At 41.4% G+C, this 20,418-nt stretch overlaps 1 protein-coding gene across 4 annotated transcripts in view; it reads left to right on the top strand.

Moving 5' to 3' along the window:
- RPS6KA3 (ribosomal protein S6 kinase A3) overlaps positions 1–18,113 on the top strand; it is a 125,925-nt gene extending 107,812 nt beyond the window's left edge. For all 4 annotated transcript variants that reach the window (XM_037901556.2, XM_037901563.1, XM_037901547.1 and 1 more), the window contains 5 exons: positions 1,280–1,441; positions 1,650–1,726; positions 5,265–5,382; positions 11,209–11,349; positions 12,710–18,113. In XM_037901556.2, coding sequence (XP_037757484.1) covers positions 1,280–1,441; positions 1,650–1,726; positions 5,265–5,382; positions 11,209–11,349; positions 12,710–12,832 — 621 coding nt within the window. In that variant the 3' untranslated portion in view covers positions 12,833–18,113. The remainder of the gene's footprint in view (positions 1–1,279; positions 1,442–1,649; positions 1,727–5,264; positions 5,383–11,208; positions 11,350–12,709) is intronic.
- Positions 18,114–20,418: the final 2,305 nt, after the last annotated feature.

Raw genomic sequence — 20,418 nt, 5'->3', positions numbered from 1 at the left:
TGTAATTGTGATGAGAAGAAAAAGAAGGGGAAAATAAGCTTTTTAATTAACAACTCATTAATACATTCATTTGCTTGTCTGCCATGGCATCCCATTATGTACGGTAACAGTCTTTGTGACAAATGTTGAAGTCCATATTCCTAAATGTATATTTCAAGAAGCAGTTGTCAATAATTCAGCCTACGTGATCTTTGTTTCTCCAAACACTATAGTTCTAGGAAATTTGGAGATGAAATTACTTGATGATTGTAAGGGAGTTGCACTCACCTCTCGCGAGCGCCCCCCAGCCGAGCGCGTGTGCCTGCACTCTCTCTACCTGTTTATGATGGCTCTTTGACTCCGGCCAAGTCATACACAGTCTGTCTGTGAGATAAAAGCAACACAAACCCCTTTCGGGGTACAAGTCCAACAGGGGCCTCTCTCAGTGCCCTCTGTAATGTCTCTGTTTGTTCCTGCTCATAATAGAGCAGTGCCCCAGGACTCTTTCCCTGGAGGCGATGTCTTCCCTCTTCAGCTGGGCCACTACAGTTCAGTCCCCTTTCTGAGATGCCTCAAAGTCCAGGTCACTTTCCCAGTAGCTAGTGGGGGGGACCCAGGCCCATCCTCTACTCTGGTTCCCAGCCCAAGGAACCTATAGATAGCAGCTGTTCGCAATGTCCCTTTAAATAAACTGCATTGCTGCTATAATTCCCTGGGCCGCTTCCCTGTGGCTCCTGCACGTTCTTCACCCTTACCTCAGGGCCTTGTCCTTGTGCAGCCACAGCAGGCAGCCTGGAGGACCATCCATTCTCCTTCAGCTCTAGCAAAGAACTGAACTCGCTTTGGCCCTACAGCTCTTCTTATGCTGACCTGCTGGGCTCTAATTGGCTGTTTTTTAATACAGCTGCTCTAGGCAACTTGGAGGACCCCTCTACTTCCCTTTTCTGAGGCGGGGTGTGGCAGGGCCACAAGGCCTCCAGCAGGGGTCCTCAGGGCCTAGTCCACTCCGTCACAGTGTTCATCATCATCAACTCATGCCAAACATCACTTTCATGCTCGGAGTGCCCAAATTTGAAAGCTGGACCTATTGTATTGTTCTCAAAATTAACTCATGTATTTCACCATTCTGACATTCTGGGTAGCCAAAAACAATGCATTATAGTGTATTGGAGTTGATATTAGAAACATCACCTTCTTTTAAAGTTCATTGCTAGCTGCAAATTAAAAAGCAGTGAAGTAAGTGCTTATAATAGAGAACGCTATCCTATATTTTGTTTTTTGTATTTGTGTTTTTATTTAGGTTGTTCATAGAGATCTGAAACCTAGCAACATTCTTTACGTTGATGAATCTGGTAACCCAGAATCAATTCGAATTTGTGATTTTGGCTTTGCAAAACAACTAAGAGCAGAAAATGGTCTTTTGATGACTCCATGTTACACAGCAAATTTTGTTGCTCCAGAGGTAAATATCAAGTTCTGGTTTACATTCCTTCAGATTATCTTAATAGTTTTTTTTCCCCCATCATTTAAACATTGTTTCTCCATTATTGCATAGTTGTAAAATTATCAATGAATTTAGCTTTTGAAACAATAAACAGTTGAGATCTTTGAAGTAATATAACTTTGGCACCAAAATCATAGTAAAGTATACTGTTTTCTGCTTTTCACAGGTTTTGAAAAGGCAAGGCTATGATGCTGCTTGTGATATATGGAGTCTTGGTGTCCTGCTTTATACTATGCTCACTGGGTGAGTTTGCAGAAATTTAGTGGGTTTTTTTGTTTGTTTATATAGGTTTACTATTCTCAAACAAAGTATTGATTATGTGCTCAATCCTGCAAGTTGCTAATATTCCTGGGAGGTTCTGGATGCTGGTTTCAGTGGGAGTTGAAGGTGCTCTGCATGTGGTAGGATCAAGTTCTTAAGAGTCTGATATCTAAAATAAACTTCCCTTTATGAATTTGCTTAACTGTCGTTAAATCCAGTCAAAGATTATATCAAATGTATGTTTTGTAGCCTTTTGATTATTTAAGAATAGGAATAGACTCTCATACACTGTTACTTTACATGAAGTGGAAACTTGTTCCTACCAAAAAAGCTAGAAAGTACTATGCATATTGAAGAGAATATATGTGGTTAAGATTTACCAGTTGTGACCCGGTGTTCCTAGAGCAGCCCTCACTGCAGCCTGCCCTGACCTTGGCATTTCCAAAAGGGAGAGCAGATACTCCCAAGACTGGTGGGTAACACTCAAGTTGAATTCCCCACCAGTCACAAACTGTGCTTCTGATCTCCCACACTGGTTTTTAAGAAGCAAAAAAAGAAATCACACAGCCCCCCTTATTGCATTCCAGTTCTCTGTCTCCCAATCAGCACATAGGTCCACTATAGTGATAGGTTATTTAAAAAACTCTGCTCACATATATACAAAGTGTTCTTCTGACCCCAAAGGGTCAGCCATGTTACCAGGTCAGTATAGGTTTGGATCTTACCCAAAATACCACACTGCCAGCCAATCCTTTAGTGTCTAAAACGAAAGGTTTATTATAAAGAGAAAAGAAAGAACAAGAAGAGAGCTGTTAAATGGTAAAGCAGTCACATACATACAAATATTCAAAGTTCATGTTTTAGGTCCTTAGCAGTATTGCTGAGTTTGCTGGCTTGAAAGTCCCTTTGGAATACATCCAAAGGTTGGATGGGTCCTTCAGGCCTTTGTTCAGAGCTTCAGTTTGTAGCAAAGTTTTTTCCAATGTAAGAAGCAGGACTGAAGACAAAATGGAGATGATGCAGCTGCCCTTTATAGTCCTTTAGCCACATGCTGGTACTTCCTTTGTTTCAGACACAAACTCATAGCAGATAGCACATGGCATTGAAAGGCCTGCATGCCTGGCTGAGTCATAAGGTATAGTCCCTGGCCCTTTCAATGGGTTCATTGTACAGTTGATGTCCCTTGATGAGCCATCATGCAGGCCTAGCACTGATGTTAGTCTGTCTGGGGATGTCACCCAGAAACACAGCACAAGTTTGGAAATACAGATATACCCTGCATATCTATAACTCATAATACAAAAGTGATACAAACATGTGAACAATACCATCATACTTGGCAAAGTATAACATTTTCGCAGGTAACTCACGCAGCATATCTGGCAAGATTCATTGCAATTTTATGATATTGATATCAACAATATCATAAAATGTCTCCCATATTCCCTACAGCGTCACACCAGTGATGCTTTGAAGTTTACTCCTTAGGGGAATTCTGCGCCACTAAGCATGCGCAGAATTTATGTCCCCTGCAGATTTCTTTTCTTCCCCGCAGAAAAATGACTTTCTGACAGGGAAGCCACAAGAGCAGTCATGCGACCCGCTACAGCAGTATGTTTCGGGTGCCCCGGGCAGCCAGCAAAGCGGTAAATCACTGGGGAGTAGGGGCTGGGACTGGGAAAGCCCTGGCTGGTGGCTCCTACCCTATGCCAGGATCAGCTGCTAGTCCCACCTTCGCTGGGGAGGACAGGACTTCCTCTTCCCCTTCCCCTACATGGCATCTGGAGCCAGGTCAGACCAACCCACAGATTTCTCCTCCAGCTGCAGGAAGCTCTGCAAACACTTGCCCCACACACTCGCTTCCTGCACTCATCGCACCTCAGATGCAGGGGCAAGGATCCCTGTACAGGGAGCTGCTCCCTAATCCAACCAACCCCTGTGCATGCAGACCCAATCATAGCTTACCGCGCCTCACCCCCACACACTCAGAACCCCCTGATGAGCCCCACTCGCCCTTCATCTGGACCACCCTGACGAGCCACCCGGATCCCCCTACTGAGCCTCAACCAGCTACACCTGGTTCCCCACCCCACTGAGCCCCCCCAACTCCAGTATCTGGACCCTGACTAACCCCCCACACCCAGACTCCCATGCCGAGCTCTATTCTCTACATACCCAGATCCCCCTTGCTGAGCCCCAGCCACCTTCACTTGGACCCCCCTGCAGAGTCCCATTACTGTTGCACCCAAAAAACCCCAATAAGCCCATGTGCATCTGGATCTCCCACTGAGCTGCCTGCACCCAGATTGCCTCACATACAACTCTCTCAGTTCGCACCTGGACACCCCATATTGAACCCCTCCACACTTGGATCCTGTCTTGTTGAGCCTGTCTGCCCACACCTGGTGCATCTGGCATGGAGGGGCAGGGCCCTGGGGTGTTTCTAGGGCAGGCACGGTCCTTGCACTGTGTCAGGGGTGGGTGCAGCCTCACCGCTGAGTCTGTGTCCTGAGCGGGGACCTGCACAGTGATCTCCCACCTCTGTGCAGCCAGTGGTCTGTGCTCCCCAATGCCATGCTGAAGCCTCCACATGTATTTTGACAAAATTGGCAGAATTTTTCAGAATTTTAAAATATTGTGTGCAGTATTTTTAATTTTTGGCGCAGAATGTCCTCAGGAGTAGAAGTTTGATTACTCACAAGAATGAATCAGATCACTTCTCACAATACAGTCAGAATGATATATGCAATACAAGTGATCTGCATAAAAGAATACATTAAGTACAAGTACATCAAGCAATAATTCCAAATCTCAGCTTTGAAAAATACCACTTATACAGCCAATTAACCTCTTACACCTCACTTACAAGTTAGCCTCAAGATGCTTATAAAACTATTTGGTTATCATTTATTTACTGCCACAATTTTACAGTATTCCTGTTCATCTTAACCTCTTAACTAAGGCATTGAAATCCACATGTATAAAAATTAGTTATTCTTCTCATTCTGTTATGTTTAGTGTACTTTGTTAGTTCAATAGCAAGGATGTGAATTGTTAAACAAGGTAAATCCTCTAGGGTTTAGTGACTTCTTTCTTATTCTTTCTCAGCTAGCGTCAGGCTGGGTATTTGTTCTTTGCAGGTCAGAGTCATCAAGTCCTCCATTTTCAGAGTTCTTATACACAGATACTCCTTCCATTTCACCAGGATGTACTGACTTTTGGCCATAATAAGGACAGTCTTTGGATCTGTGACTCAGAATTAGCCTAAACTTAGACACACTCTCTTACAGAAGGAATATAGTAAGAGAAACAGGCCCTTACTCCCAATTCTACAAGTTCATCTATTATTTATTATTTTGGGTGCTTTTGCAATCAGTTTTACGATAATTTGTGATTTTGGAGAGGGGGGTGTTAATTATGATTATTTTGAAACCACTGGCAACTGTGGTCAGACTTGAAATAAGGATTGGAGTCCAGCATGGAAAAGCTATTAATTCTCTGAACTTGTTTCATTAATTAGCTACACTCCTTTTGCAAATGGTCCTGATGATACCCCAGAGGAGATACTGGCACGAATAGGTAGTGGAAAGTTCTCTCTCACTGGTGGTTACTGGAATTCAGTTTCAGTTACAGCTAAGGCAAGTATATTTAATATTTTGTCCTTTTGTGCATGAGACGGATGTTAACAGATTTTGTAAAGGATTTTTTGTCACAATAAAAATTGCTTATAGCATTAGAGAACATGATTTTAATGAAGGTTGCAGGTTTTTAAAAATTTACTGAGCCAATCCTTTGTATGAGTAGATATTTATTTGATAATTATGAATCCTTCATGTTTAAACAGTCAGTCATGTGTAGGAAGAAAAATAACCACATTTAATACCACCACTGTTAATTCAGTGGGGCATTGGAAAACCAAATCAGGATGCAGTAGTTATGGCCACCTACTCTTGGGTGCCTCTTTTGTGGGTCCATGAAGTGTCTGTGAAGGGCAGCCATAACTTGGCACTATATATATAATGTCCAAAAGCATTCGATATCCTTCATGACCCTCTATCTAGTTATAATAAAGCCCTAATATGCTCAAAGAACTCAGATTATTTAAGCATTTCCCCCCCTTCTTTAGCTAATGTCTTTAATTTGCTTTGTGCTTCCATATGTCTTGATTTTTAAACATAAGTATTTTCCCACATTTTATGTTAAACAGCCTGACTGACACATCTACCTGTTGTCCTGGACAAGATATACAATCACTTATCTCTTTGTTCAGTGCCATCCCAACCACTTATACTGGGAGTCCCGAATGTGTCTAAAATCATTCAACTTTTAAGAAGTCTTTTGATTAGAGTCTTTATTCTAAACTCCACAGCAGAGAGTTTGTTTTATAAGAAAATGTTTGCATGCTGTTAAGTACTTTAGAATGTTTTTAGGCAGTTTAAGATTACTAAATACATTTTTTTCTCATAACCAGTTGTCCCAGAATTAGAAGTTTTGTATTCTCCTTACCCTTTATATGGGGCCTGGTCTACAGTATAGAGTCAGGTCGACGTAAGGCAGCTTATGTTGACCTAATTATGTAAGTGTATACTTCAGCCAATGTGTGTGCCCTACTACACAGACATCATAACTCAAGTCTTACGCCTCTCAGGGAGGTGATGCCTGTGTAGTTAGGGCAACGCAGCAACGTGTTGACACTGTGGGTTACTTATGTCGGCTGTTGGTTGTCATTCTTGTCAATTTCATGGCTCCAAATTGACAAGAAAGTTGCTCACAGCTTGTGCTGTCATGCCGGGGAAGGTGGGGGGCTCCAGCTAGAGCCCGGCTGGCCCCCGTTTCCAGCTGGTGCTCCCCACTGAGAGTTGGGGTCCCGGCTCCCTGCTTCCAGCTAGTGCTTAATGCTTAATCGCATTAAGTTGGCGGAGTGCATCCACAGTACTGAGGCTACTGTCGACTTTCAGAGCATTGCACTGTGGGTAGCTATCCCACAGTTCCCGCAGTGTCCGCCGCCCATTGGAATATTGGGTTAAGCTCCCAATGCCTGATGGGGCAAAAACATTGTTGCGGGTGGTTTTGGGTACATGTCGTCAGTCACTCCTCCCTCCGTGAAAGCAACGGCAGACAATCATTTCGTGCCTTTTTTTTCGTGTGAGTGCCATACTGCTTTCAGCAGACAGTGCAGTAGGTCTGCAAACGGTCGCATCGAACGACGGCTTCCACTGCCACTCTGCTCTCCTGATGCTGTGAATCCACCTCGCAGGTCCTCTATATGACCATCGTTATCCACCACTTCCACTGCCACTCTGCTCTCCTGGTGGTCTCGCAAGGCTGCTTCTGCTGCAACTCTGCTCGGCTGCTCTTGTCTCGCCATACCATGGCTAGAGTGCAGCCCGCTCAGCCATTGTGTCCTGGCAGCAGACGGTGCAGTAGGTCTGCAAACCATTGTCATTGAACGACCGCTTCCGCTGCCACTCTACTCTCCTGCAGGCGCCATACCACAGCAAGCATGGAGCCTGCTCGGATCACTGCAGCAGTTATGAGCATTGTAAACACCTCGTGCATTATCATGCAGTATATGCAGAACCAGAACCTGCAAAAGCAGGCGAGGAAGCGATGGCAGCGCGGTGATGAGTGATGAGGACATGGACACAGACTTCTCTCAAAGCACGGGCCCCAGCAATTTGACCATCCTGGTGGCAATGGGGCAGGCTCATGCCATGGAACGCCGATTCTGGGCCTGGGAAATAAGCACAGACTGGTGGGACCGCATAGTGTTGCAGGTCTGGGACGATTCCCAGTGGCTGCAAAACTTTTGCATGCGTAAGGGCACTTTCATGGAACTTTGTGACTTGCTTTCCCCTGCCCTAAAGTGCAAGAATACCAAGATGAGAGCAGCCCTCACAGTTCACAAGCGAGTGGTGATCGCCCTCTGAAAGCTTGCAACTCCAGACAGCTACCGGTCAGTCGGGAATCAATTTGGAGTGGGCAAATCTACTGTGGGGGCTGCTGTGATGCAAGTAGCCAATGCAATCACTGAACTGCTGCTATCAAGGGTAGTGCCTCTGGGAAATGTGCAGGTCATAGTGGATGGCTTTGCTGCAATGGGATTCCCTAACTGTGGTGGGGCAATAGACAGAATGCATACCCCTTGGGACTGGATCACCAAGGCAGCCAGTACGTAAACCGCAAGGGGTATTTTTCAGTGGTGCTGCAAGCACTGGTGGATCACAAGGGACGTTTCACCAACATCAATGTGGGATGGCCTGGAAAAGTACGTGACGCGCGCATCTTCAGGAACTCTGGCCTGTATGAACAGCTGCAGCAAGGGACTTACTTTCCAGACCAGAAAATAACCACTGGGGATGTTGAAATGCCTATAGTTATCCTTGGGGACCCAGCCTACTCCTTAATGCCATGGCTCATGAAGCCATACACAGGCACCCTGGACAGTAGTCAGGAGCTGTTCAACTATAGGCTGAGCAAGTGCAGAATGGTGGTAGAATGTGCATTTGGATGTTTAAAAGCGCGCTGGCGCAGTTTACTGACTCGGACCTTAGCAAAACCAATATTCCCACTGTTATTACTGCTTGTTGTGTGCTCCACAGTATCTGTGAGAGTAAGGAGGAGACATTTATGGCAGGGTGGGAAGTTGAGGCAAATCGCCTCGCCGCTGATTACGCACAGCCAGACACACGGTTAGAAGAGCACAGTAGGGCGCGCTGCGCATCAGAGAAGCTTTGAAAACCAGTTTCATGGCTGACCAGGCTACGGTGTGACAGTTCTGTTTGTTTCTCCTTGATGAAAACCTGCCCCCTTAGTTCACTCTACTTCCCTGTAAGCCAACCGCCCTCCCCTCCCCCCTTCAATCACCGCTTGCAGAGGTAATAGTCATTGTTTCAAATTCATGAATACTTTATTAATTCGTCACACAAATAGGGGGATAACTGCCAAGGTAGCCCGGGAGGGTTCGTGGAGGAGGGAAGCACCGGGTGGGGTGGGGGAGGAGGGAAGGACAAGGACAGACTGCACTTCAAAACTTATTGAATGCCAGCCTTCTGTTGCTTGGTCAGTCCTTTGGGGTGGAGTGGTTGGGTGCCCGGAGCACCAGCACCCTTCCCCTCTCCCCCCCCCCCCCCCCCCCCCCCCCCGGCGTTCTTGGGCGTCTGGGTGAGGAGGCTATGGAACTTGGGGAGGAGGATGGTTGGTTATACAGGGGCTGCAGTGGTGGTCTGTATCTTTCCTGGACCTCAACCATACGCTGGAGCATATCAGTTTGATCCTCCAGTAGCCTCAGCATTGCATCCTTCCTCCTTTCATAATGCTGCCGCCACCTCTCCTCTTGATCCCGCCACCTCTCCTGTTGCTCCCGCCACTTATCCTCTCATGCATCCCTCGTGTCCTCGCGTTCATTTTGTGCTTTCCTGGACTCTGCCATTGTCTGCCTCCACACATTCTGCTGGGCTTTTTCAGTTTGGGTGGCCTGCGTGAGCTCAGAGAACATTTCATCATGAGTGTGGTTTTTTCACCTTCTTATCTGCGCTAGCCTCTGGGACGGAGATGCTAGTCGCAGCGTTGAAACATTTGCAGTGCGGGAGGAAAAAAAGGGAGATTAAAATTGAAAAAGACCCATTGGCCGTCTAAAAGGAGGAGCTGATGTTTTCAGTTTAACGTGCAGCACAAACCCAACTAAACCCCACACCCAATTCTCTGGGATGATCACTTCACCCCTCCCACAACGTGTGGCTAACAGCAGGGATGATTTCTTTTCAGCCACAGTCAAACAGCCCAGCAGGAACGGCCACCTCTGAATGTTCCCCTGAATAAAATTCCCCTATTTCAACCAGGTGACCATGAATCATATCACTCTCCTGAGGATAACACAGAGAGATAAAGAACGGATGTTGCTTGAATGCCAGCAAATGCCAGGACCATACGCTGCCATGCTTTCTTATGCAGTGATTCCAGATTACATGCTACTGGCCTGCCGTGGTAAAGTGTTCTACCATGGAGGACGCAATAAGGCTGCCCTCCCCAGAAACCTTTTGCAAAAGCTTTGGGAGTACCTCTAGGACAGCTTCATTGAGATATCCATGGAGGATTTCCACTCTATCCCCAGACACGTTAACAGACTTTTCCAGTACAGTAGCTGTACTGGCCACAAATGCATCCCAAGTCTTCAGGGCAAATTAATCATGAAACACGCTTGCTTTTAAACTGTGTATTATATTTACAAAGGTACACTCACCAGAGGTGCCTTCTCCACCTTCAAGGTCCGGGAGCCCGGGTTGGGAGGGTATTGGCTCCAAAGTGATAAACCATTCCTGGCTGTCGGGGAGAACGGTTTCTCCGCTTGCTTGGTGTGCGCTATCTTCAACCTCCCACTCCTCATCTTCCTCGTCCCCAAAATCCTCATCCCTGTTGCGTGAGACTCCCTTGCAGCAGTCCACGTACAGGTGTGGGGTAGTTGTAAGGGCACCCCTTAGAATTGCATGCAGCTCATCATAGAAGCGGCATGTCTGGGGCTGTAACCCCAAATGGGTGTTTGCCTCTTGGGTTTTTTGGTAGGCTTGCCTGAGCTCCTTAAGTTTCGCGCAGCACTGCTGTGGGTCCCTGTTATAGCCTCTGTGCTTCATGGCCTTGGAGATTTTTCTCAAATATTTTGGCATTTTGTCTTTTGGAACGGAGTTCTGATAGCACGGATTCGTCTCCCCATACAGCGATCAGATCCAGTACTTCCCGTTCGGTCCATGCTGGAGCTCTTTTGCAATTCTGGGATTCCACGGTCACCTCTGCTGATGAGATCTGCATGGTCACCTGTGCTGATCAGCTTGCCATGCTGGCCAAACAGTAAATGAAATTCCAAAGTTCGCGGGGCTTTTCCTGTCTACCTGGCCAGTGCATCTGAGTTGAGAGTGCTGTCCAGAGCGGTCACAATGGAGCACTGTGGGATAGCTCGCGGAGGCCAATACTGTCGAATTGCATCAACACAATTATGTCCCAAATTCAGCCCGTCGATGTCTATTTCAGCACTAATCCCCTTGTCAGGGAGAAGTACAGAAATTGATTTTAAGAGCCCATTAAGTTGACAAAAATGGCTTCGTTGTGTGGACAGATGCAGGGTTAAATCGATCTAACGCTGCTAAATTTGACCTAAACTCATAGTGTAGACCAGGGCTAAGATACCTCAGAATTGATCTATATAATTTCACTTGCATACTGCTCTTCACTTGACTAGTTACTTTGCAAACTCTCTAATAGATCTTGGCATTTGTGGGCACAGTATGGAGTAATATTTCAACCACTTCCAAAGGATGGCCTGGAGATTTGTTTAAACTACTGATCACAACAAAATATTTCTTCATATCTTGAATTTTAATCATGTTTAACATTGTTAATTCTCTAAAAATAATCCTACTGCCTTAAATTTTACTGTTCATCTGAATTAACTGTTTCTGGATTGTTGACAGGACCTGGTTTCAAAGATGCTTCATGTCGACCCACATCAAAGATTGACTGCTGCCCAGGTTCTTAGACACCCTTGGATAGTTGACTGTGACCAGTTGCCTCAGTACCAGCTAAACCGACAGGATGCTCCACATTTGGTGAAGGTAAATAAAATTTGTGTGTTCAGCTAGGTGATTAGCTAGTATTAATTGTAAACAAAAACAGTTACCGTGCATTTGCTCTCAGTACTAATCACAAACTTTTTATGATTGTTTGTGAGTTCAGTAAACACAGTGCATTCAACCATGTGAACTTGTGATTTACCTAATGTTTAGTAATTCAGGTGAATCCCTCTGTGGAGAATAAATCTGCTCTGTTCACAAAGAGCAGTACGCTGCAATCTCCATGCTGTTTTACTTCTTGTGTTGAGACAGATTACAAGATAAATGAGTTTATAAATAGTGTTTCCCCTGGTGATTTACACTGCTGTCTCCTAGATTTTGAACTCTGATTTAAAAAAATAGTTCATCTGAGACTGTAAGTGATTTAGATGTTTACAATGGAGGAATTGTAGTTATGACTGGTGGTGTGATTTTAGTGGAGGGATTATAAGTGTAAAAATTGATATTTTGGAGGTGAAATTTATTTTTTTCCAAAATTTTCATTAAAAATAAGAAATGAAATGGAAACCTTTATCGTAAAGGTTATATTGAATGGTGTATTATAAAACAATCAACACTTGATAGTCCGAAACAAAAACCACTTTTGATACCAACTGATTTTTTTATTTTAATTTTAACCTGGATGGGTGAGATTGAAGATCCCCACGCTCATTTCCCCCCCACACATACAAAGTTCCTCAAAGGCCTTATGTCATGGTGAACCTCCCAACCTACAGAAGAGGGATCTTACATCTTAAGAGTTAATCAAATGACCCTAAGTCAACTGTAAGAGACAGAGCTTCCAGCAGTAAATGGCTTAGAAGGAAGGAACGAAGTTCAGATCCCAGCCATAGATTAGAATTTTCTAACAATCTGTAAATTTAATTTAGATGTATACGCTTCAAATTTATATAGACTAGTTATGAAACATTTTTTAAAGCAATTTTTAGTGATAACATAAATGGTTAGACAGACCGTAAACAAGGACAATCCTCTGGTGGGATTTTACTCTCTGCACTTTTGGGATGTAGTTAAAGCACAACTTAAGTTTGCAATATAAATGGCACCTGCTGATTTTTAAAAATCATGTCAGTTGCCTTAAACAATTTTAACATAGTTGAGCTCTTCCTGTGCTGCAAAAAAAGAAACATGTAGTCGTGCTTTAAATAGCTAGAATACTACACTGGTAAATCAAGCCCATTGTTTTTAACTTACAGAAAACAGTTTTGATTATTAAAGATCTCTAAATCGTGTAATACTGTTATGATCTCTAGAATGTAGTAAAGTCACAATGTGTGGGGTTTTTTTGTTTGTTTGTTTGTTTTTTGTTTGTTTGTTTTACCTCTGCCTTCTAACCCTTTAGGGTGCCATGGCAGCCACATACTCTGCTTTGAACCGCAATCAGTCACCAGTTTTGGAGCCAGTAGGCCGTTCTACTCTTGCTCAGAGGAGAGGTATAAAAAAAATTACCTCAACAGCTTTGTGAAGTGACCTCAACCAGATACTTGGTACCATGGTATAAGATGATAGCACAAATCATGGCAACAAGTAGCACATATCTGCAAGCACACTCTGTCCCAGCTGGTACCCATAATGCTGCTGCTCCTATTGTTGCTACTGCTTTCATCTATTCTCCCTTTAAACTGTTGATGGCAAGTTACTGACCTTTCTGGAGCTTTGGATGGAGTGAAAAGTGGAAACACAATGAAAATGAACATGTTCACTGATTGAATAAACTAGAAGAATTATGAATGCCAACTCTATCATAAAAATACACTGAATAAAGCACTCTGCACCATATAGCATTATTTTTATAAGAAATATTTCTTGTCCCCTAAAATATTCTTTGTTACATGTTGGGATGGACAGTTTATGTTAAGCACTTAGCTTAAACAATCTGTTTGTTAGCACTGTATACTTTGTGCCATCCAACATTTTGTATGTTTTTGTAAACAATTCATAAGCAGTACTTTTTTGTGCTGTTTTCTTTAATGTATACATGCCTTGGTTTATTTAGATTTTATTAATCATTTTGACAATTAACTCTGGTTAAACAGTTCACCTGGATTAATCAGTATTGTTGGACAGCTCTAAAACAGCCTTGACTGTTAAACAGCTATTGAATGTAATATTATGAATGTGTATTTTTCCTTGTCTGTCTTTTCTACATTTCCATGTTTTTGAAGTTGCATGTCTTTTATGAAGACCAGAGAGATGTTGTAGTATTAAAAATTTAAACAGTGGGTTTCTCACACATGTAATAGGTAATGCATCCATAAGAAAAAGTAACTTGTTCCACATCACCCCCATCTCTTTTCCCCTGTTTTTCCCCCACCAATTACAGGACTCAGGAATCGTTGCTAAATAGTTTTCCCTTTCAAGACAGTTGTTTCTTGCTTATTCTCATAACTCATTTAATATTTTTACTTTTATTTTATTACTTTAGTTAAGAGCTGACAAATATTTTGTTCAGCTGGTGCGGGCATTAGAGAGTTAGAGAAGAAATGTAGTGCTGACTCTAAAGCAAAAGACAATGTCCATTGATAAACAGAAGCTTACCAAAAATGGATGTAAACTTTGTCTCTTGTGGTTAGAATATACTGGACTGATTAATTTCATTTTTTTCATTCTTGTGATGCTCTTAGTTTACAGTCCAAAGCAAAGTCAGAGAAGAACCATCCAGTACTTCCAACTGACATCTGAGGTTCTAGCACCATAATTGGTTTCCTTGGGCCATTCATCGCCAGTCCAGGCACCCTTAAAATTGTACTGTCCAAGTCAAGTAAAACAAAACCACCCTTTTCGTGTTCCTTGATGGCAGTGTTCTTCCCACTTTTCCTTTTAATGTGAGTGTAAAAGGCTCTTAGTTTACGTTCTGAGGACACAAATCATAAAATGTCCTTGCTTTTATGTAGTCTGTGAGATTCACTGCAGATGGCTGATCTTGAGTGTGCACTGGAGCACATTAAAGTTTGGCTGATACCCCATTCTGCCAAAGAAAATGGTAATCAACTGACTACCTGTATCAAATACCCTTTACAGAAATATCCAAAGCTACTGAATATGGAGCTTAGTGCACATTTTCTATGAACAATACTGTTTAAAAATCAAGAGATCACAAATGGTAATGTGATTCTTGGTTAATTAGTCTGTTCAGTTATTTTTCCAGTAACTAATTTGTTAGTTTTTCTACAGTGAGAAGTTTTCAAAGAAATTTGTGGAGGGAGCGAAGTCCTTCATTAATGTGACGCCACAGATTTCCTCCCTCTGATTCATTGATCCATATGAACATGGAACGAAGACTCTGTTAGAAGCTTTTAGGTATTCCTTGGCAAACAGGAAAGCTTAGGTTTTTACAAGCTGCCTGGAACTTTACAGTTAAGCAATTAGTCACTGTTTTAAGTGTGAAGTAGGGATAAACATCATAGCTTGTCCGTTTAATGCTCTAAACTGAAGGAGGGAAGACATTCTGGTCTCTGTATAATCTTGTGGGGATCTCTGAAAGGGGAGTAGAAATAGAGGATTGGAAAAGGGAAGGGATTTTAATTGGAGAACAAACTGTTTAGCTTCCAGAATCAACTTGATCACTGGTGTTAAAATGCTAAACAGAGAATCATGCTGTCAAATAGTCTCCTAATCGAAAAGTAGGAGTGTGGGGGAATTATGTAGACTCCATGCTCCCTTAAAAAAAAAAAAGGGAGGGGGGGCAATTAGAAAGAGCTGAAAAGCTAGAGTCTTTGTATGTAGTTTGGTGCTGTCTATGCTGATGTCCCTCCAGGGGTCTAGAGAACAAGAAAGGCCCTTTACAAATAAATAGTAGTAATAAGGGTTCCTCTATTAAACCTGCAATCTGTCTTACTGCCCTCTGTGGAACCTGATGTGTCTTATTTCTTAATACCTTGCCATGGTGCTGATCTAAATTTGGCAAGGATGATGAAGAGTTAGGAACTTGCCAAGGCAAGATCCATAACTCTAGCAGGGCCCTCAAGATGTACCCTTGGTCTCAGATGGGGCATGGTAATCCAAAGGAAATAGAGGATTTTTAATGTTGCTTTGTATTATTAAAGAATAACTTTTTAACTGGAGGGTTCTTATTGATCACAAAAAGTGGAACAGATGTCTTGAACATATTTGTTTCACTACTGTCCTCAGAGTAATTAGCCATTTGCTCCTTACCTAATGTTCTACAATTGAGTGGTGGCTCTTTCATTCTGTTGAGGATTCTCCCTTTTATACAAGAAAAATCCTTAATGTTGAGGTGGGGAAAAACCATTTGCAGTATAGTCTTTCCTTTGAGATTGGCTGCAGCACCAATGGTGTTAGCCTAACAACTGTTTGGTAATCTCACCCTTCAGCATGTCTCTCTAAGTCAAGCTTGACAAAAATTAAGAAATCATGTCTCCTGGAAACTGTTTATTTCTTTTGAAGATTAAGGTTAAACATTAAGTCAAATCTAGCTGATATCGTTTTAGAACAGTACTGCTGGAATAATTACATGGTCTTTCAGTTCTTTTGCTTCAAGTCATAAGATGATCAGCAACTGAATTCAGGAAGGAATATCCCATATATACTTAATAAATAGGAGTGCTATGGGGTTTTGTGCCTTCCTCTGAAACATCTGGTGTTATAGTCAGTATAACAGAGCAGAAGGACAGTAGATACTCAAATATGGTAATTTCTGTGTTCCTGAAGTCTTTAATTTTACAGTTGTTTCATTTATTCTGTCTCTGTTCCCTCCCAAACTCAACCTATAGATCAGAAACCTCATACTCAGCATGCATCATATACATTTCCATAATGGGCTGCAAACACACAACCTTAATCATCACCCCAGACAGTGTCAGAAACTAACCTCAATCCATCAGTTTCACTGTACTCGCCTTGCCTTGCAAGGGGATGTATCACTGTCTTGTGAGAGTATCTGTGTGCCTAATCCACCAAAGTTATGGCAATATCAAGACAAATGACTGTGGCAGAAATGTGTTAGTCTTTTGTCAATGCATGTACATTTTTAACAATTGTCTAATTTCAGAGGTTACGTTTTTTATGGCAGTCTGTTTAAGCTATAAATACTCCTCTACCTGGTTCTGTCTGAAAGTGGGACTCTGTGAAGGCATATTAATGAAAGCACAAACTGGGTTGCTTTCAGGTAACAGATGCTTAAATATTTTTAACGCTACTAAGTCACCTTTGTTCCCCTGTGCTTACTGGTCTTTGTAATCAATATATCCAAGCAGAGATTATTGGGAAATGTGAATATGATCAGTATGTTTCCTTTACACAGAATGTTTCCTTTACACAGATACTGCTCCCACATTGTGTATATGCACAAGCAAGCAAACTATACTGAGCTTTTAATTTCTTAAACAGCCCATCTCTCAGGCTTGATCTAGAGTAAGTTTTGAAGGTGTGTTGTTAGATGAGGTTGTATAAAACAACCTAATTAACACCATAAAGACTAGTCAAGACAAAGTGATTGTATTTTAACACATCCTAACCTGGTCAAATCTAAAGTCTAGATCGAATATAGCTTTAAATCCTAGTTTAGACAACTGTGTTTCTGTGGAGCAAATAAATTTTACAGGAAAATTAACTTAGTTTTATACATGTCTCTTTCTGGGATCCACACGCATTTTTCTCCGCGTTCATCTTCGGCATGTTTTTGTAACTGCAGTTACTTAGGAACGAAGGATGGGAAATTAACATACTGCTGCATAGTTGCAGTCTCAACTCCTTACCACACAAGCTTGAACGGTGTATGACCCACTGTGTAAATTTTCACTACCACTCCTTTGTCTGCAAAGCATAGCCAGTGACTCTAGAATACAGATTCATTGAAGAGGAAAAATGGAGAAGTGCAGATACAGGTGAATAGCCTACTTTTCAAAGCAAAATTGCCAGTTGTGTGTGAGTATGTGAGAACAGAGGGAGGAAGTAGCTACACTACTCGGATTAGCTCTATAGCAACAGTGAAGTACTAATCACTATTAGTACTGAACAAAACTTATACTGAATTTTTCAAATGAAGTATTTAAAACTGATTTTTGAAGAGAAAAAGGCATAAGGAAATAGAATTGTTTGTTTTGTTTTTGTTTGCTTTGTTTTTGTAAATGTAGTATACGAACTAAAGCTCTGCTTTTCTATTATTGGAAAGAGGCTTCTAGGTATGTCATTTCGTGGTAAGCATCAATGGTTAATGGATGAGTTTTCACTCATGAAAATAATGTAAATGATTAGCTTTATCTTGATACTCTTGACCTAATCAAAGGGAAGGTGTACTCATAAGGGATGTAATTATTTTGCAATCTAGCGGGGGTGGGGGGGAATCTACTTAAAACAATTTTTAAAAATGATGAAATCACAGATAATATTTTTCTACAATTCTATACAATCATACTTTATACTAGTTTCCTCCGCATGGCATGTAAGTGAGTCTAAGGTACAGTAGCAGGAATTCAACTGTATTGTACCTTTTGGCAGACAATTAAAATAGCATCTTTCAGATGCTTGGCACTGCTGTCATAGAATTGAAATGCTAGTAAAAAGGTTAAATAGTACTGAATACTTAAATGATTGTTTTATTCAGAGTATGATCTAGGAAATTTTCTAATCATACTATTAATTAATGTAATCTAAACTGTTCCAGATGTAACCATGAACAGTTCTGGAAAGGTATCATTGCTTGCATCCCTGTCAAGTGGCAGGTTTTGTAGTCTTTAAAGGAAATTGAAGTTTATACAGTGAATAAATTTTCAAACATATGAAAACAAATGTCTGTTTTATTGGGTTGGATTTTTCTCATCTCTCACACACACACGCACCCACCGCTGCAGTGTGGTTTCTACCTCAAGTGTAATTAACTTTGCTCCATATAAAACATGCATTCCCAGCCAGAAATGACTTACTAAATTAATTTCTAAACTGAGTTTGTTTTTTCTGAGCTTAATATGCAGGTGTTGTTTTCTCACTCAGACATTAAAGCTTTATGCCATTACTTTTTGCATGTTTAATCATCTTGACTTTTATTAGTATAGTCAACAGAGACCTGATGAAAAAAATTAGACCTAGTAGAAGGTCTCAATCACATTTAACTCTATTAAAAACTCTATGTATTTGTGACGTGACCAGATCAAAAGATGCTAATAATTCTAAAATTTGGTGTCACTTAGTCTCTAATCCTGCAACTTCTTGCATGTGGACAAACTGCTGCAAATGTATAGAGCTCCACTGAAGTCAATGGGGCTCTGTGCAGATGAAGTTACCCATCTGTACACAAGCAGCTGAAGGATAGGAGTCATAAATTGTAGACTCCAAAGGGCAGAGACCTGGTCTTTTTGTCTGCCATAAAGTGTCATACATCTGTGTGACTCTTTATGTAAACAAATAATTAGGATTGCTGCGTAAGTTTAAAAAAAAAACCCTCTATTTTGCCACACATTGAAATTAGATACATGTTTGATAAACAAATATCGAGTCTTATTTATTTGCAATGAGCCTCTTGAAATTCAGAAAGCAAGACAGAAGTTTTGCAAATTAAAATGTACAAATTAATGAGAAATGTAATAGGAAACATTCCACTGATCCAGTCAAATTCACTCTGTACAAGTGAAAAGGCATTGTGAACTCAAGTTGTGATTCTGAGATTATTGTATTGTAATCCTCTTCAGGCTTGCAACACAGAAAAAACAAGAATTGTTAGTCAACACAAAAGATATGAAATGTTTATATATTTTATGTAAAATAGCAGGAATAGCAATTATGATGGCTGATACATCTCCGAACAAAAGTGCATTCTTCAATAGTCCTGTTAAATTCACCAAGAGGAGAAGCCGAATAGGGCATCAAGATATTTCACCAAGCTACCAGAATCAACAGGAAGACAGTTTGCCTTTGCAACAGCTGGGAAAAATAGTGATTTGGGAGTGTAGGAGAATATTGTATGTAAAATTTTAAAGTGGCAATCTTAAAGTTATCTTGTGTGCATATGAACCCAGTCTGTATCTAACCAACATGAAAAATATAAATTGAATTTTAATTCTATCTTTAATTTTCTCCCATTTCTATATTTCTTTAAAACAACATAAAAGCTTAACATTCCTGACAAAGAACAAAATTCTGACATGCCCTTTGTCACACCCTTAACTATTTCATTGTTACCATTCTACCTGAATATATCCTGTAAATTTCTAAAAAGATAAGGTTTGTGATAGGTCCTGGATAAATCAAAAAAATGACTTACATTTAGGGCAAGATTGAGACTTTCCTCAGCATGAGAAAGGAGTGGTGTGTAGTTTCACTGTCCCAAGAGTAGCCCAGGGAAGGAACTGTAATTCTGAAAGGTTTCAGTGATGTAAACTGCTTTAGCTTTTAATAACTTTCTTTGTATGTCTTTTAAAATACTCTGTCAATGTTCTCCTGCAGCCTCTTGTGACCCTGAGGATGGGGCCCTTTCTTCGCAGGTATGAGGACCACCTATGAATCACCTGACTTGTTTAAATTCCCGAGAAGAGGAAGGGAAGAAAGATTGTAGAACAAATGCAGTAGGAACGATAAAAAGAAATAAAGAAATGGAAATACCTGGATTCCTGTGCTAAAGCTGGTCACAGATATTAAAGAGTAGTACAGGGTATTGTACATGTGTATTATATAAGCAGTGTGGTTTACAATCTTAAATTCCCATGTGTAGCAGCCTTTAGCTTATTTGTATCCTTCTTATATATTCATTTATTACTCAGCTCCATTACATTACATTTCTTTGAGACCTAGAAAGTGATTGCTTAATTACAGAGTGTAATGTAATAGTAACACATGCAAAAAGGGCAGAGTCAAGGGTATCCATTCAACGTCATTCTTGAATGTAACCACGCAGCTTTAATATTCTTAATGTAATTCTTTAAAGGGTTAGATTCTTTAGATTTTAGTGATAGTTTTTGCCAACGAAGATAAGATAATCCTAGAAGCAGTTTGTCAAAGATGATAGATCACATTCCTAGGACAGCTAATACATATCAAGAAATAGAGGAAGCAGGACAGGGGGAAAATGCAGATTAAATCCCGGTTGTTAGATTTCTC

The sequence above is a fragment of the Chelonia mydas genome, chromosome 1, assembly GCF_015237465.2.
Source record: "Chelonia mydas isolate rCheMyd1 chromosome 1, rCheMyd1.pri.v2, whole genome shotgun sequence".
Taxonomy (NCBI): Eukaryota; Metazoa; Chordata; order Testudines; family Cheloniidae; genus Chelonia; species Chelonia mydas.
The sequence above is the reverse complement of the archived record's forward strand: the minus strand, read 5'-3'. Positions and strand labels throughout refer to the sequence as shown.